The sequence below is a fragment of the Lupinus angustifolius genome, chromosome LG10 (genome assembly GCF_001865875.1).
Source record: "Lupinus angustifolius cultivar Tanjil chromosome LG10, LupAngTanjil_v1.0, whole genome shotgun sequence".
Classification (NCBI taxonomy): Eukaryota; Viridiplantae; Streptophyta; class Magnoliopsida; order Fabales; family Fabaceae; genus Lupinus; species Lupinus angustifolius.
In genome coordinates this window covers 14860132-14880095 of record NC_032018.1, presented here as the reverse complement: position 1 = coordinate 14880095, position 19964 = coordinate 14860132, and the positions used below count along the sequence as shown (strand labels likewise).

The 19964-nt window shown below is 30.3% G+C and overlaps 1 protein-coding gene across 1 annotated transcript; it reads right to left on the bottom strand.

Moving 5' to 3' along the window:
* On the bottom strand, positions 14095 to 19964 carry LOC109357689 (sialyltransferase-like protein 1). The gene is made up of 11 exons (XM_019601697.1): positions 19645 to 19964; positions 19464 to 19540; positions 18023 to 18109; positions 17856 to 17933; positions 17677 to 17768; positions 17364 to 17565; positions 16971 to 17061; positions 15973 to 16031; positions 15689 to 15837; positions 15012 to 15093; positions 14095 to 14930 (listed from the first exon to the last, which is right to left on the bottom strand). Exons 1-11 carry the CDS (start codon positions 19769 to 19771, stop codon positions 14547 to 14549), a joined length of 1428 nt encoding a protein of 475 aa, XP_019457242.1. The 5' UTR covers positions 19772 to 19964; the 3' UTR covers positions 14095 to 14546.

Here is a 19964-nt window from a genome sequence, read left to right as displayed (position 1 = left end):
CCCCATTAATTTATCTTTTTTGAAGTTAACAATATAATTTTAAAAAAGAGTTTTTTCAACTATGAAAATTGTAAAAAATAGATTGTTTAATTAAATGGAAGATGCATGAATGAGTAACTATCTAATGACTTATATTTAGTGAGAAATGTTCAACAATATTGACAACAAAGTAAATATCTTTTAATCATTTCAAAATGTGAAATCACGTAGAGATTAGTTATGAAGTATATATTTTATTTGATTAAATATATTTAAATTTTGTAATTTTTACAACAATATTTTCATTTTTTATAATTGATGATATTTATTATTTTAATTTTAACATATGACGCACACCCTACCTTTGGGTTATAGATTTATCATTGGATTTAACATGTATGCAATGGTAATGGAAGTGTTTTTTTTGCATAGTCAGCAAATCATTCATCATTCATATGTTAACTACTATTGATTCTCAAATAAAAATAATACAAATTAATGATGAATGATGTACTAGTAGTATAAAAACTTTACACTGACGATGCTTACATTTTAAACTTTATATATAATGTCAAATATAAAAAGATATGAAATAGATGAAGAAATTGTATTCATTGAATGTATATAGAAAAAATGTATATATTGAGAATGTAAAGGTTTTATACACTATTAATTTATTATTCAATATTTATTTTTAATTAATATTGACTATTCAAAAAGTAATACAAATAAATGATAAATAATATGTTGATTATGTATAAATCGTTAGACTAATATTGCATAAATATTACAGTGTAATGTAATTATGATAGATAGTCTTTAAATGGAGATGTTTCATTCATTTATCATAGATATTTCACTACATATAAGATTTCTTTAACCCAAAAATTAGAGTTTAGGATCACTTGTTTTTAACGGTATCTCATTCGGTGTCTCAAACCAATCATATATTGATATGTGGATAAAAGAAAAATTTTAAACGCAAAAAAAAATAAAATGGAACACTCTATTTGGCTTGGAATGTAAAGCGATGCAACACTATTTGAGACATATGATCTCTATCCAAAAACCATTGACATGCATGAACATATGAGAAAAATACTAACTAAAGTAAAATAAATAAAATACATTATTAAATAATTTTATCCATTGATACATGAATGATGGACACACATTTATATAATAGTGATAAACATACAAACCATTCATATATTCCAATTTTGTCCATTTGTCTTATAAAAAACATCAAATGTTATGAATGGAATGGGAAATGTAACAAGTTTATACTAAAAAAATGTTATAATTAAAAAAATATTTCCTAAACATGATAATCATTTACTAATTACTTTTCATCAACAAAACATACGTTTATTATATTATTACTATTACTAATTAAGTAATATTTAAAATAATATTATTTATTAGTACATAAAAAGCTAATAAAGTTAATGCTGATATTATTAATACTATTTAAAGTAATTGAACAAGAAGAAAAAAGTTAAAAATAAAATTTTATGTAATTGACTGCATATAAAGAAAGATAGGTTGCATGTGGTTGACTCATAAATTTACGAGGTTGTAGGCATAAAAGGGTTAACTTCAACCTCGAGAGGGAGAAAAATTTAGGTAGAGAGGAATAAAAATCTCATGTTTTTTGTGTGTCTTAATAGTGTCACAATTCAATTAAAGAGTATCACTTACTTAAAATAAAAATTAGAAAAACATAAAATATTTTTTTATATTACTTAATGAAATGTTATTAGTTTGAAAAAATGAGGATATAATTTTTTTAGAATATATAATTATTATTCGTATCAAGACATATACAATATATCATATTTAAAGACAAATATATTTATACCTTTTGATACTATATTATTATGCTAAATTTTATTTTTAATATATTATCAACATTTTATTGGTTATTTAAGCATGCATTCGTCTTCTATGCAAGTCTTTATTGCAAAAGGGAGCATGGCATGCTGTCCCAGTTGGGACCAATAAAAATATTCCTCTCACTGTGGAGATATAGCTAAGTAAGAAATGAGTCAAATATTATTAATTATTATTATCAGTAATATGGTTTTTTTAAAAAGTATTTTGTTTTTATAAAATAATGGTACAAACTGTTCACATGAATCAATAAACCTCTATAAAGTAAAAACACTATTCTTTTTTTTGTGCATAAACTATAAAAAAAACATAAACAAATATTAAAAAATAGGTTAAAATAATAAAATAGATGCATACATGGTGACAGAAATAGGAGTATGAATGAAGGGGAAATCTGGGATGAAGTTCGAATATAAACTTATTTCTTAGCCGGCGTAAAACATTTTTTTTTATCACCACATAATAAAAAATATATTTAATATTGGAGGCGTAAGCGATTTCGGTTTAAACCGATGGAACCAAACCACAAAATGCAGTTCGGTTCGGTTCTGTGGTTAGGTTCAGTGTTTTTTATTTGGAACCATTTAAGTTCAGTTTAGTTCATGGTTTTGGAAAATTTCAAATCGTTTGAACCAAACTGCATATTCAAAAATAATATTTTCATTTGGATGTTTAGGATTTAAAATCAGGAGGTAAAATATGATTAAGAATTTATAATTATTAATATATATAAGCTATAAATAAGAGGAAAAAAAATTAGTTAACAAATCCAAATGTTTATTATCTCTGCTATTCATTGAGAAGATAGAAAGAAAGCTAAAAATCAAGTGTACATTATGTCATTATCCAGGGATGAAATTAAAGAAATAAAAGAAAATAAAGAAAAAACTTGAAGACATTATTGATGATATGGACTAGTAAGTGTTACTGTTGGGCTAAAGAATTAGTACCAAGTTTTTTCATTCTTATATTTTGTTGGACATTGTTGAAAATTTTGTGGACCAAAATTTCAAGTTTTTAGTGTGTTGAGTTGTTGAATTATTATTGTTTTATTAAAAAAAGTATTGAATTAATATTAAATACTTGTGTTTAGTATTTATTTAGTTGACTCTATACTTTGCAAATTTTGTTCTCCTATTTCTTAAACGATTTTTTTTAAATAAGTTGAAAAACCGTGGAACCGAACCATTATTGAACAGTTCAGTTCCTAAATAAAATTTGCAGTTAATCGAATAGAACCGAACCATATCTTTGTGTTTAGTTCGGTCACTAAATTACATCAAAAACCGAACTAAACTTTTATACCCCCATTTAATATATAATGCTCATATAAATATGAAGTATCACTAACTTAAAACTTAAAATACGGGACAAGTAAAAAATAAATAAAATTATAAAAAACAACTTTACCAAAATTAAATAAATGCATGTAATATTATTTAAAATTATATTACTAATTATAATTAGAATGATTATAATATATTTATGTACCATGAGTAAATATTTATACACAATTAATACATTACCTATACTAGCATATCGACCGACACTCCATACCAATCAACCCATATTCGACCGACACTCCATACGATGAGTCTAGCAACATTATCACAATTCGGCGTCTGAGTCCGACAATTTTTTTCATTTTAAGAACGTTCTAGCGTCTGGGTCTAGCAACGTCATAACATTTCTGCGTTTGGGTCCGACAATGTTTTTTTCATTTAAGAACGTTCTAGCGTCTGAGTCTAGCAACATTATCACAATTCGGCGTCTAAGTCCAACAATTTTTTTCATTTTAAGAACGTTCTAGCGTCCAGGTCTAGAAACGTTATAACATTTCGGCGTCTGAGTCCGACAATGCTTTTTTTCTTTCATTTTAAGAACGTTCTAGCATATGAGTCTAGCACCGTCATAACATTTCAGCGTCTGAGTCCGACAATATTTTTTCCCTTTCATTTAAGAACTTTCTAGCGTCTGGATCTAGCAACATCATAACATTTTAGCGTCTGAGTCCGACAATGTTTTGGTGTGGAAAGTAATTTGATTGACCACCCATGATGGTATGTTTATGCAAGAATGATGCGTGTTTAGTATGTATGAGAGTATGACTTGACTTGATTTGGTGATATGTATGTATGTCACGAGTGATGTATGAACTCTGGTTAAGTTAGCATGTTGAACTAATGTATGAAATTTGGTTATATTTGCGTGTTGAAGTAATGTGTGAACTTTGGTTATGTTTGCGTGATGAAGTAATGTATGAACTTTGGTTATGGATTTGGAATTTTCTTGTTTACTTGTCTTCAAAATTGCTCTTCGGTACTCTTAAAACTTTTCAGTTTCACAGCCTTTTTATGAATGACTTTAGTTGACAGATTTGTTGATTATTTGCTTCATTTCTGATATGACTTTGATCCGTCAAGGAAGTGCCCTAGTTTGTAGTAGGTGAATCAATTAAATGCATTGGTGTCTTGTCAAGAGTTTATTGGAAGAATATGATCATCTAATAAATTGCCTTAGTTTGCATGGTTGAGGATGAACAATAGTGAATTTTCACTTGAGGGTGTTGATTTTATTTTCCTAATTTTTACCCAAGATACCTAGTGTAGGTTCCTGCCAGGAATTCTCTTTTTTTATTATGATACTAAGTTGTCGTTGAAGGTTTTCGACTTATCATTGCTCTCCTTTTTAGGTCGCTCTTGCGAGTTTTCAACCTAGCACTCTTTTTATTCTATTTTTTGTTTAATTTCTTGCTGCTTTTCTAGCTTGGTTTTTTTTGCTTGTTTTTTTATTTTGGCTATTTTTAAACACCCTCAAGTGACAGTCATAAGTGTATGAAAACATGAGTCATCCTTGATGTTTGAAGGTGAGGATACAAGATCTTGCCTCTGCTTGGTTGAGAGATTTTGGGCTGATCCATGATAAGCAACTTCAGTCTTGCCCCAAGTCTAGGTTTCTTGGTACTTTCATTCGAGAAATGAGATCAACCCCCATAAAATGCTCTAGTTTGGATTCATACCCTTTTTTTTATTTTCAATTGTCTTGTGCATTCTCCGTGCACAACTCTTAAAAAAGAAATACTAAAAACAATGATCATGCAAATTTGGATTTTTTATTTTGAGTGTTGATGTGGTGACGATGATGATGAGAGATTGGAATTTAATCTGATACATTAAAAATGACATATTTTTATCAAAACTTAATGATGTTTATTGGAGTTAGCATTTCTTTGCCCTAGTACATTTCTTAGGCAAATCATATCTCCGACAAGGTCTTTTGAGCTTGTATCGTGGCCTGGCTAAGGGTTTTCAAGAAAAAGGCTAAGGGTTTTCAATAAAAAGGATAAGGCTCAAAAATGTGTTTCCAAACCCCTTTCTACGTTCTCCTTTCTCCATTGTTCTATTTCAACAGTTTTCTTGACATGCCATTCAAGTACTAAGATTTTGCTGGATTTTTGTGATATAGTAGGTGAAGGCCTAATATTTAGGCGATAACCTTCCCAGGAGATATTTGAATTGTTCATTTTTGCGATTATTGATAGTGCACTTTATTTGCCCTAACTTTTGTGTGAGATTTTTATTGAGGATTCTCAGCGGGCCTTTTGTATATATTTTTTTTTTTGTTTTTATGTTATTTCGCACTTTGACCGATGAACATTTTTATTTGACTTATTTTTTGTCTTCAATCTTCGGGTTAGATATGGAAAGTGGTGTAGGAAGAGTGTGTTTATTTAGTAGTTGAATGTTAAGGAAAACAATTGAAAAACTACATTGCCAAAGGTTATTGATATTTTGTGGGTTTTTAGAAAAAAAATCTTCTTTCATAAAGCCTATGGCTCAAATGGGGTGACTAGGAATATCTTCATAGTGTTTGAGATTTTTAAAGATGCATTGTGTTATCAGAAAGATTTGCCTTAGGATTCGCACCATTTTGAGTCTTACATTTGCATCATCCTCCATTTCAAAATTATTTAATCAAATATCTCATATTAATGCATGAATTAATTTGATTTTTTTTTGTTGGAATGAGATTTGTGGAATGAGGTATGAGTAGATAATTTGCATGATCAATGCAATAGTATGTAATTGTTAACAAGATGTGCATGAGAAAATAAACTTTTATTTATGATAAACATGGGTGCCCCACTATTTTATGAACCTAAAGCCTTGGGGAAAGCAATAGGGGTTGCAAATAAAATACACCATCAATTTTGTTATCTTTCTCGGTTGGGTAGAATGTTTCTCTTAGCATTCTCTGTTGCATGTTCGAAGTCTAGCCACTTGGAATCTATCAATTCTTGTATCCTATATTTGAGGTTTCTGCAATTTTCTATGGTATGTCCTATATTGAACCTACTTAACTAAACCCATGGTCATTAAAATTAGGCTACTAATAAAGGAATTGGATATGAGAAAAAATGTATGTACTGACAATGTATGGATTTTATACATTGTCACTGCATCATACACCATTCGTATTTAATAATCATTGACTCTTCAAAAAAAATAATTCAAATGAATGTTGAATAATATAGTGACTGTGTATAAATCTTTATACTAACAATATATAGATATTACACTCTTTGGGTAATTTTCAATCAGGTTATTCAATATTTGGTTTATACTTCAAGAAACACATAAACTTCAAATACCCTAATGAATCAGTAATGAATCTTTAAGTAGTTTTTTAATTTATATTATTAACAAGCTTCTAAGATAAATTTCTGTTAGTAATAAAAACTAATAATTCTCACATTTGTATAATAAAAAATAAGTCGTTATGACAGTTGTAAACAACTTTAAAAGTGACAAGAAATGAATAATAATGATATATAGAAAGATAGAAACTCAAACCAAAATAAGATCCAAACAGAGATTCAGTTTTTTCGATGAATCACATAATAACAAAGGGTAGTTGAGTTTTATAGTATCTTTTCTAAATTAGAATCATGTAACATCTTAAGCCAACCAATCATTCTTCACATATATCACTATATATATAAAGCACAATCAATACTCAGAACTATCTTCATTTCAATTCATTCCTTCTTTCTCTTTATCATCTTTTTCAATCATTTAACTCACTATGGCTCCTACGATTAAACAAATGGCTCTCATTATCTCCTTCTTTGGTTTTGTCTCTTTTATACTTGGTATTCTTGCTGAAAACAAAAAGGTCATTAATTACTTATCCTCTATCATATTGGATTTCAACTCTTACTTTATTTTTAATTTATAATCGTTATTTTTATCAATTCATTACAATTTATCCCATCCTCGACTATTGCACGAGACTTCTAGGTTTGGGAGTATAGACTGACACACAATCGTATCCCAAAAGCAACAACTAAGAATTTGTTTTCAAGATTAAATCTATAAATTATTGTGTGACAAGACACCAATGTAATCATTATGCCCAGGGTCAAATTTCAATGTATTTGAAAATTGTCATACCTAATTAATCTAGTCTATATCGTTATGGAGACTATAGATATCATAGCTGAAACTATGGTTCAACGGTTGATGGCAATAGTGCATATAGTATATGAGATGAGCTAATGAATTCATAACAAGTACAAATTTATTTTATTGTATCCATAATATAAATTGGTGATTGTTGTGTAATAGTTTTAATATGTTTTATTTTTTAGGCTTGTTCATTCTATTACTTATATTCGTGTTTTATTGCTAATATATATTTTCCTCATACACATGAAATATTTGTTGTTATTGTTGTTATAGCCTGTAGCTGGAACCCCAATACCTAATGGGAATGGTGTAACATGCAAGTACCCAACTGATCCAAGTGTGACATTAGGATATCTTTCTACAATGTTTCTTATTGGATCCACTGTGGTTGGTTATCTCTCTCTATTCTACCCTTACAAAGGAAAATCAATATCACAAGGGGTTCTCTTTAAACACACTACTTTTGTGGTGTTCTTTAATGTTGCATTGTAAGTGCTCACATTTTTCCTTATCCTTATATGATTACCATTCTAGCTATTGTACAATATATTTTTCCATTTTTTATTGTTCATAGAAATGTAATATTTGTCATGATTATCTTAGAGTTGATTCTTGTTGAATTGTTTTAGATCAAAATTTCTAGTTTTTATATTGCTTTCACATCTATGATTCATCCATGTCTCATAATTAGACAGAGTTGACGCTTGTTACTAACTTATAATGCATTAGTCTGCATATGAAAGGCTACTTTCAGTTAATGGCATTGTCGGTGTTATTTTCTTATATATATAAATATATACATTGTTCTAGTTTTCATATCGACAAATGCCGGAACACTATGAACAAATGCCGGAACACTATGTTGGTATGCAAGTTCGTTCAAGTGTCTCACATATTTAGGGAAGGGAATGCTTGTATAGACAAGTTGGCAAACTTTGGTGTGAATTCTAGAATGGATTATTGGTGGAATTATCCTCCTTCCTTCTTGTTGCATGATTTTCATAGAAATATGTTGCTTCTCCCGAACTATAGGTTTAGGGGCTTGTAATAGTTCTTTACTTCGACATCGTTAATATATCTGTGGCTGTAGTTTCACCCTTGCTTTAAAAAAAATATGAATGAATTGTTCTTCTTTGAAATGTATTTTCTTAGGTTTACTACCGGATTAGCTACAACTATGCTTTTGTGGCCAACAATCACTGAGCAAATTCACTTGTCTCATAATGTGCATAGTGATATCAACTATGAATGTCCTACAGCTAAAACTGGTCTTCTTGGAGGTGGTGCATTTTTATCACTTGATTCATCTCTATTTTGGTTGATAACACTTATGTTAGTTGATAATGTTCGTGAGGATTTCTTTGATGGAGAAGATGGTGATAAAGGTGAATTTGGTAAAGCTTCTTCAAATGCTTACAATGTAGATATAGGAGTGAATGGGAGCTTGTGAAGTTTAGAACAAAATGCTATGTGGGTACTTTTGTAATTTCATTTTAATTGTGTTGGATAAGTCTACAAATTATGGATGTAAGTATTTTTCAAGGTTCTATATGGAAGTACATTGTGCTATTACCAAAGCTGATATTTTATTATATAAAAATATAGTATAAATGATTATCATAGATATGAAAAGCTAAATAATTGAAGAAACAGAAAAACTAAAGAACATGTTGCTCCTTAAAAAATCAAAATTATTTCAAAATTTAATTGAAATATAATTATAGTATTTAAGTTCATAATCAATATATTTGTTGCTCCTTAAATAATCAAAATTATTTCAAAGTTTAAATGAAACATAATCATAGCATTTAAATTCATAATCAAATTGAATGTTAATATTCATATACTGAGGTAGAAAAGTTATTCAGAATTTGACATTTTGTCATTAAACTAATGTTTACAAACAATAAAAGTGAGGATATAAAAAATTTAACTGTATCAAAATAATAAAATTTTATTAATGATAATATGTAATTGCTTCCCATAAATTCGTCACATGTTTTTTCTCTTTATGAAATGACAAAAATAAAAAGGGATCTAAAATTATTGATCGTAAGAGCCCGAATCTAATCTCTATCACTATCCTTTGGTAAATGATTCAAGAACCTTAACAAAATAAAATACACATAAATAATCACCATTCAAAATGTTAGGCTTTCCTCATCAAAAATAAAAATTGAAAGATAAAAGTTGCAATATATGAAACCAAAAATAAGAAAAGAATCTTTTTGAAATCCTATTAAAAATTATACACAAAAAATCAGAAAAAGTGATTATTTGCTAAGTATTTTACCATTTTATTCCATTTCAGGAGTTTATAATACCATGAGCGGCTTTGTGAGGAAGGACACTGAAGAAATAAAAGGGAATAATTTTTTTGGAATTAGTAGAGCTTAGAAAATTGCAAAATAAGAAAACAAAGATAAAAAATAAATAAAAAATTGGAATCCTATTAAAAATTAGACACAAAAAATTAGAAAATGTGATTATTTGCTTAGTGCTTATCATTTTTTATGTTACCGAGAGTTTACAATACCATAGGTTGATTTGTGAGGAAGGATATTGAAGAAACAAAATGAAATAGACCTAGAGGAAATAATATAGCTTAAAAACAGAACTTTTTAAAATCCTATTAAAAATTAAACACCAAAAAGCATAACATGTTATTATTTGCTCAATGCTTACCATTTTCCCGTTTCAACAAGATTTTACAATACTATAACAGACTTTCTAAGGAAGAACACTGAAGAAATAAAATGAAATAGAATTAGTGAAAATAATAGTACTTAAAAATTGTAATATTAGAAACCATAGATAAAATCGAAACTTATTGAAATCCCTATTAAATATTGGACACCAAAAACAAAAGTGATTATTTGCTTAGTGCTTACCATTTCTTCCGTTGCAGATAGAGTTTACAATATCATAGGCGACTTTGTGAGAAATGATACTAAATAAATAAAATGGCATGTAATTATAGAAAATAGTAGATTTTACAAAATTGAAATATAAGAAACCAAAGATAAAAATCGAAACATTTTGAAATTCTATTAAAAATTAGACACCAAAAATTGGAAAAGGTTATTATTTCTTGGTTCTTACCATTTTTTTCTAGTTTTAAGAGTGAATTTGGGATGAGGTTGTGAATGATCACTTAGATTGAGAAAGAAGAGTTTTAGGAGAGAGATGGGGTGAGAGTTTTTCAAAAAACTGTATCCAAATGGAGAAAAGAAACAGTAGAGAACTTGGTTTAAAAATTTGTATCATCTACATTCTGAGTGAAATTATTTTATTTTATCCAATTTGTATGTAATGACTAAATTATACGTAATATAACTAAAGACATAAGTAAAGTGTTGTATCCTTTTCAATAATATGACACAATTTTTGGTTGATTTATTTTTTAACAAAAAAAATATAATGACAAATTTGCCCATATTAAATCTAAGTTTCAATAAAAGGGAATACTTATTTTGGTAATAATCACATCCCTTCAATTCATATAAAGATTGTAGACTTCAAATTTCATTTACTAATCAAAATGTGTTAAACAACCTATTTTTTGTTGTACCAAATTTTATGGCCTTAGTTGGGTGCATTATACTTGTGTAGAAAAGATATTTCTTATTTATTAAAAAGCTAATATAATAGTCAAGCAAGTAAAGATATAAAGAAGAGTGATGTGCTTTGTAGCCTTAGTTGGGTGCATTATACATAGAACATTCATCATATCATGATGTGATTTTCACATTTTAGTTCCAAATATTGTTATGAAAATGTTTGTTTCACTTGTACGATTTGCTATATAGCAGTATTTGTACAAAAAACTACATAAAATCTTGTTTTCGAACACATTGTCGAAATTGATATTGTTTTTTATTTCCATTGTAGCAAAAGTACATAACATCATTTTAATTAAAACCATGGAGAATTGTTATAGAACGTGAAGTAATACCATAAGGTGTTTAGCATTCCAAAAATCGGAATTGAGTTCAGCAAACTATACTAAAATGAAGTTTAAGTTCGAACTGAAAACTATGCATCCAACCAAATATAAACAATGGAGTCAAAATGAAAGTTAAATGGAGATAAAAATCTATATAAGAAAGGTAGATAGTATAAACAACCATCTTATAGTGGTAGGCAACCTTATTATATAGTTTAGATTTTTATTTTTTCAAGATCAAATTGATATATGCCAAAACTTTTAAGAACTAAATTGAGTATTCACTCACAAAAAACTAGTGTTATAAAAACCGGTTCATGCCGGCCGGTCCAACCGATAAACCGGTGAACCGGTCTCAATACCAGTACGGTACAGTAATTATACCGGTCATGTAATCATACCGGTTAAAACCGACCAAAACCGGTCATATTAGCCGGTTTTTAATTGAACCGTACCGGTCATACCAGTCATTTTTTATTTTTTTTAATGAAATTGAAAAAATATTGATTTTTTATTGGTTTTTCAACATTAATAACAATATATTATTTTTTTATATCTAATTTCGTCGGTATGCGGTTTAATTAGTACCGGTTGAACCGCTATACCACTATACCAGTACCATAACCGGTTTGATGACCGGTACGGTATTAACCACATTGCAAAAAACTATTAACTTAATTTGTAATGAAGTTTTTTATATTGGTATATGACATCTCTTAATTCTTTGATTTATAATGAATGTTTTTATAAGTGCATAGGATAAAAATTCTTAGTAAGTGATAGATAAAAATAATTTAATTACGAGTGTAACATTTATATATTGTCAGTGTAAAAATTGATATATAGTTAATACATTGTTCATCATTCATTTACATTACATTTATTTAAGAGAATGATAATTAAATATGAATTGTAGATGATACACTTGTTGGTTAACAAGGGCACTATCTTCATCTAGAGGGGGTGAATAGGTAGTACAGATTATAAACGAACTTGAGTCGAAACGCAGAAGATATTTTAAAACAGAACTGATTTTAATCGATTAAAGTGAAAGTTAATCAATTAACACAAAGCAGATTTAATCGATTAATCAAGTTATTTTTCTCAAAAATCTTTTGGTTCTTGATTCTTTCAATACACAAGATATCGGAGAACCCAAATTTGACATACTTAAGCAATGATCACTTAAAGAAAGATCTAAACTAATACAAGAAAGTGATAATTACAAGTAAGTAAAGAGTAGGGTAAAGAGAAGAAAACATAGACGAATTTTATATAGGTTTGTTTGCTTGTCTATGTGAAAACTACACTCAAATCTCCACTTCTGATCTCGAGATATTTGCTTCACTAGAAGAAATCGAATGTTTGATACAAGCCCTTCTTCACCAAGATTTCCATTGACACTATCTTCTAATGACACCTCATCGTTTCTAATAAAGTAATCCAACAAGACTCCTCTTTCACCTAGACCATAGCCAAGGATTTCTCCTTATTTCTATCTTTTCTCCTAGATCATAACCCACATCCACAAAGAGACAAATCCACAAATAACGACGGTAATGTTTTTGTGTACAACTTTCCAATGCACCTTGAATGTGTTAAACAATACAATAACAATTTTACACACACCCTTTGATAATTTTCACATACATAGATAAAAATGAATGTATGAGACTCATTAAAGGAAATCTTTGAAAAACTTCTCAAGATATGAAAATGCTATCTTCAAAGATTGTAAGAACTCTTCTTTTTTTCTCAACCTATCGCTCTTGGAAATTCTTGCTTATCTGAGTTTTAAAACAATGAAAGTATTTCGTAAAAAATTGATCTGAATAAGTGGTCTAAAAATTTGATACCTTTGCATATAGGAAAGATGGTCAAATGTCATTCTATTTTGAAATTGTTATGTTGGCAATAATCAATTATATCAGGTACTTAATCGATTAACATTTCTTTAAAACGTCCAAAATTCCAAAACAAAAACTAACTTAATCGATTAACCATGTCCTTAATCGATAAATGTGTTTCTCATTTACAAAGACTTAATCAATTAGATAAAGTCTTAATCAATTAATGGTTTTCGAAAAGACTTTGCTTATTATGCATGCTAAAATAAGTTTTAATCATGTTATGTATGAAAAATCTCTTTTATGGAATATGTTCATGATATGTGAGATATATCAAGGATTTACTCAACCCAGATCTTACTCATTCAAAGCATCTTATAGGACCTAAAAAATTTAATTAAATTTTTATATATATTCTAGTTTTTTAAATTATTTTAAGATTATATATTATATACTTTATTATTATTTCATAATAAATTACATTTATTTGACTATGATAACAAATTTATCTAGGCTGAATTGTCTGATTGTTATTATTAACATTGGTACTAGTACATCTCTAATTGTTGTCTGAACTTGAAAACGACTTTAGTTTACGACCTTAACCGAATGAGGAGTTAAACCACTTTGAACTAGAGAAATTTTGATACAAGCATGTTAAACTCAGTTAAACCGCAATAACTCAAAAAGTAAATTGAATGGTTCAATACTACTCTAATATTTTATTTTAATTTGGTCTAAAAAAAGATGAAAAAATGTTACTTCAACTCTTCAACATAATTGTTAATTATATATAAAATCGTTCGAGTTGATCGAACATTTTAAATGTTTAAACTGGTTAAATCTAATATGAGACTTCTTGAACATCTAGTTTCACCATATTGAATAATACTAGCATAATAATGTGTATATATATACACTCACCTGCTCCCCAATGATCTGCCACCGCTTATGGCACTCATTAAGGAAACGAAACATGTAAAATATATCTTCAAAACTATAACATTCGGCTTTGCTAAAATCTTGAATACAACACTTCAAATGGACTTTCCCTCTGATGAATATTTAACAAATAACCCAGGTATTGGTTAAGCATGGTTGGTATCAAATGTGCAAAAATGAGCAATTTCATATTATTGACTAAGCACGGTTGGTATCAAATGAGGCACAGCAAATTTCTGTAGTCTGAATTCCTAATCTTGTGATTTCTTGATCCATACCAAGAATCACCTTCAAGTATAAATCATTTTGATCAATGAAATTGTGCATAGACTCATTTTCCTTTGATGAAGTTGAGATTCTTTGCTATGCTCTGGTAGCTTGCAATATTTGTTGAAGCAAAGGAACCCTTAGAAGCAAACTTCATCACAGATACCATTCAGAAAGAGTGACAATAGGACAAGAAAGACACCTTTACACCTCAGATTTTAAGGAATGCCTTACACACACTAGATCATCCAACTTATTCCCATCCATTTTATATAAACTGACCTCTTGCATCTGCATATAGTGATCTTGTGCTTCTTTCCTCAAACTCTTAAAAGGCATAACTTCCCATTTACTATAATTTGAAAACTTCCTCACATCACTCATGTCCGACGTTCCCGAGATAGGTCCGCTTTTTTCTGGGTTCACATTGCCCCACACCTTACAATTGCCAAACTGCCCTATATCACTAGCCTGACTCTTCTTCAAGCGCAAAGCGGCTGCATTTGCTTCGCTTATCATTTCTCTACTTGGCACATCTGACCAGTCTTGCCTCCTCGCAGATCTCATGGGAGAGTGAATCCTGATTACCTGATAATAAAACCTAATGTCAGAAACATTTAAGAGACACAAAGTACGTTTTATGTAGAAATTTAAAATCAATGTAAATACCCCAAGGCATTCAAGAAGTTGATAGTATGCTCTTCCTTGAAGTGGGTTGTGTCCCTTCCTAGGATCAGAGAAGTACCTTGTCCTACAAGGAAAAAAACTCTGATGAAAAGGAAGACAAAAATCTGATTTAGACTATGTTGTTAGTATTGTTAGGCAATTCATACATAATCCAAGGGTAAGACACTTTCAAGCTGTAATATAATTCTACAATATGTCACGGTCCCACAAATAGAACATCTAACACGTTATATTTTTATTGGGAGAAAACAACATGACAAGCACCCAAAGAACATTGTATTAGCTCCTCTAAAGTAAGGTGTGCACTTTACAGGATAAAGTGAGAAACTATAACAATTGATCTAAAAATCGATGGTTAAGATCATAGCTACCGGACTCTCGTTCCTCTTAAATAAAGTCTTGTGATAATAACATAAAAAGTGATGAACTCGTACCTAAATGAACCTCGTACCTGGAAACTATGGTTAGATTTTAAAACTCCATAACCTATTATACATGTGCGTGTAATTATCATAATCTCAACTGTTAAGTTTTAAATAATTGTTACACGTCTACTTTATCCTCTAAAGTTCTCCCCGACCCTTTAGAGGATTCAAATCCAAGAACTTTACCTATATTTTGTCCTTTTTGAAGCAAAAGTAGAAATTAGAAAAACTCACCATTCAGTGTATCCTGGATCAACTGTGAAACCATACATATCAACAATGTCACACATGGAGAGTGCTAACTCGATAGATTTCATCCCAGTTCCTTTGGCCCCTCGACGTAGTACAATACCTTGGAAGAGATATACTGGATTTGGAATAGTCTGCAAAAAAGTAGCTCAAAAGAGTGTAAAAAAAAATTTCCTAGTAAGTATCAATTTGCTGCCATCTATAATGAGTTTATACTTTATATTCCAAAATGCATCAAATAAGTAGGCTAACAAAGAACAGATTTTTACCTTTATAACTGCATTGATTTCTCTATGTGTCACACTTTTGATTATGAGTACCTCATTATCTGCAAAAGAACAAACACTTTTAATCCTCAACTTATACATTTCTTGAATTACATACGGGGGAAATTAGGATTAAAATCCCAGTGTAGTGAAATTATAAATTTCCAATTCCTAGGTCTTGAGCAACTAACTACAGGCTACAAGTCAATCCGAATAAATATAAGTTGGACGGTTATACTAGCAACTGTGGTAATATTTTAATTTATTCATATAACAACGGCCAAGCCTTAGTCTCACTACTAGGGTCAACTACATGTATCGAATGACGTCACAATACCTTATCATAAATCATGTCTATTGGTCAACCATTGATCTCTAAATCTTTTCATATTAAGTGACAACTTTGACATTTTGATGAACTTGGTTTTATTTTCCATCATTCATAGAAACAAGTAAGATATACAATAATATCAACCTTGTACACAGTTTTTTTTGGTACTACCAAGGGCACCCCTCGCCATTTTGAGTAAGGACCTAATCCCTTTCAAGGTGCGTGATTGCTCCTTACAACAAGTGTCGCTCCCAGGAATAGAAACCCTTGACATTTTGGTGATCCTGGGGATCTAGTGGGACCTTATATCACTAGACCAACACCTTGTTGGTACCCTGTACACAGTTTAAAAGAATATAGATGGAGATTGCGTAATAGTGCTTCTTTTATTTCATTCACATAGGACAGCTAAAAACGTCAACAAAAATGAAAAGGAATCAAGGATATTGCAAGAAAACTGTGCAAGGTTAAATGCTTCAGCAAAAAAAATGAGTATAAACAATTCAGGGCATGGAGAAACAATAATTATGTTTAATAGTTTAGCTATTTGTAAATGTAAGTGATTGTGAATAGATTCTCCATTTAACAAATGTCAACCAAAGATTTTAAGTGCTAATTTTCAATAGAAGGTTGCTATTTTGTTGAAATGCTTTCATGAATAATAACTTACCAGACCCATTTAGAATAGGGACCATGTTACGAGCAGCACCCCTTACAACTAGACGGAAATCCCTCTTAAGACCAACATACTTTGCATATTTCTACAAATTCATAGAGAAAAAAGTAAGTGGTTGAAAGTATATTTTAAGTAGATCAATTCCTCAATTAAAAGCAGTAGAATTAATGAACTTTATTTATGCCCTTAATCACTCTTTTGTGGCTTGTACATAAATAAAAATAAAAATGGTTGCACCATTACAGTAGCAAGTGGTCAGTCTTGTCTATGCTGGGTTTAAGTTACTAACTGGATATCATGAGTGGAGAGACAAGCTCTTGTACGAAAATATTGTAAAGCTGATCATTGAGAAACTGTTTTTGTAATTTATGATCAATAGGTAATTACCTCATTAACCGGGGCCTCATTATCACGAAATACAGCATCGTGACTATCAATTTCTTTCCCAAATTCTGTCTTCAGGAGATCTCCAGAATTTCCAACAACAGCACAAGTACGAAACTGCCGTGGACGAAAGGGGGGTTTTGCTGGTAATAATATATTGAGGTGCTCTTCACAAAGAGTCCTATTATGACACTTTTTGGTCCCCCTACAAGAAGATAAAGTGTAATTAGACATTTTTCATAACAAGACACTCATGTCAAACAATAACACAATAATATCAGTAACAAACATGAGAGTAAGGATTTGAGATACATACAGTTGTGCTATCCTTAGGGGTGCATAATGTACCCAGCCATCGGGACGAGCCTCTAGATATTCTCGGGTCAACACTGTAGTCATGTTACGGTACTGCAACATACCCAACATTTCAGTATTCAGTACAGATTCATCCTGAAAATACAACTCAAAGACGGGCTAAAAAGAATGGTGATCAACCTGTTCCCACAATAGGATTGTCTCACACATGTTATAGTTGTACTCCAAAGGCTCAAACTTTTTAAACTGTGCATTATACTGCAATCATCAAACAAATGAAAAGCCAGCATTTGGCTATTAGTTGAAACTGAGTCCAAGAAGAAGGGATAGGGAATAGAAATATTTACCCACGTGCTGTTGGTGCCTTCAGGGTATTTAAGGATCAATTTGCAGTGGTCAACAATATGTGCAGTGAGTCCAAGCCCCCTGTTAGCCTGTTTTCAGCGCAAAGATCAGTGAAGCTTTTCAGAATACTAAGGTGATGTTAGGTTTGTTTTGTTCTCTTATTTTCAGTAAGTAATAATTATAAAAATCAACTTTATTATAATGAACAATGCCAGCAACACACTTTTTATTATTTTCATGTGAGAACCACTAATTAGACAATGAAGTCATAGGATTTAGTGAGTCTCAAATGAAAATCACTCAGTAATAGAGTCTTGAAAAGAGTGTGTTGGTGTTGCTATCAGTAATCTATTAATACTGACGAAGAAACATTTAATTGGAAAACTAAATACAACATTGTTTAATATATTGAACACATCACTTCCAGATAAAACTCACCTTCCCTTATTCCTTAACCATTACCCAATGGACAACAAAACCAAAACAACTAATGAAAGTAGGGTGCTTTAGGTGTCAAATGCAATAGAAAGATATCACTGAAACTTAAGGAAAGTTTTACTGCATAGCTGTGAGAACTGCAATGTTATATGCGACTAAATATTGCATTGGATGACTGAACACGTTAGAAGCCCCACTAAGTAGAGCATATCAAATCGAGGTTATATATATGTAGAGGAACCGTTAGAAGCCCCACTAAGTAGAGCATATCAAATCGAGGTTATATATATGTAGAGGAACCGTTAGAAGCCCCACTAAGTAGAGCATATCAAATCGAGGTTATATATATGTAGAGGAACCGTTAGAAGCCCCACTAAGTAGAGCATATCAAATCGAGGTTATATATATGTAGAGGAACCGTTAGAAGCCCCACTAAGTAGAGCATATCAAATCGAGGTTATATATATGTAGAGGAACCGTTAGAAGCCCCACTAAGTAGAGCATATCAAATCGAGGTTAGTCTAATTTCTAGAGGAAGAGGTAGAATAAGAAAAACCATCGGCGAAATGATTAAGAAAGACTTAGAGATTAATGTTTTCTCACTGAACATGATTTCTATGATAAAACATTATGTCATTATTCTATCTGTATAGTCGACTCAATTTAGTGGAATTAAGGATTGGTTGTTGTTTATAGTGAACAAGCTAAACACTTGAACAATTAAATTTATTTTAAGAAAATGAACATATATCCCTAGGCGTACACACGGATTTGGATCATATAACTTCAAAAATTCACTAACTTCAGCAAATCACAATTCTAATCCGATCCATATAAGTACACTGATTTGCTGAAGTTAGTAAAGTCAGCAATTTTTGAAGCTATATGATCCAAATCCGATATGATTAAAATTCAAATTCACATGAACACGTAAGAGAATATATAGAAAAATGAATTTAAAAAAAGGCAGAAAAGTATAATGGAGAGAGAGAAATAAGCGGTTACCACACATTGCTGAAGAGTGGACTGAAATTGAAACAGTATACGAATTGTTTCAGCATTGCGATGTGAATTGATGGATCCTGAAAATAAAATTACGATGGAAAATGAGAGAATGGAAAGTAGTTACTAAAGTCAGTGAAATTGAATTTGGATTTGAATATGAATTTGAATTTGAATATAATACCTGAGAAGAAAGAGGATTGGATTGCGAAAAGGAAAAGGGAGAAAATTGAAACAGCAAAAACCAAATAAAGAATCGTAGGTCTTCGGTTAGTGCTCAGAGATGATAATAACTGCTTCTGATGTCTCATTACGACGTCGTTTAAAAACACGAGATCTCGATATTACAGTATACAAAACTTGGAATAAGAAAGAGGAAAGTGAAATGAATGAGAATGAGATTGAGACTTCACCGCAAAGAATGAGATCCACGGCGGCGAAGACGACGGTCGACGGGTTTAATCCGTTCAGTTTTTTTCAGTATCAGGATCCCAACTTTGGTTT

Bases quoted from the DNA above. Each gene is read 5' to 3' on its own strand.
- LOC109357689 (XM_019601697.1), bottom strand. From the start codon at position 19,771: ATGAGACATCAGAAGCAGTTATTATCATCTCTGAGCACTAACCGAAGA. The intron at 17,769-17,855 runs GTTGATCACCAT...GGTATGTTGCAG, and splicing joins CAATCCTATTGTGGGAACAG to TACCGTAACATGACTACAGT. The intron at 15,094-15,688 runs GTGAGTTTTTCT...TTTTCCTTGTAG, and splicing joins GATCCAGGATACACTGAATG to GACAAGGTACTTCTCTGATC.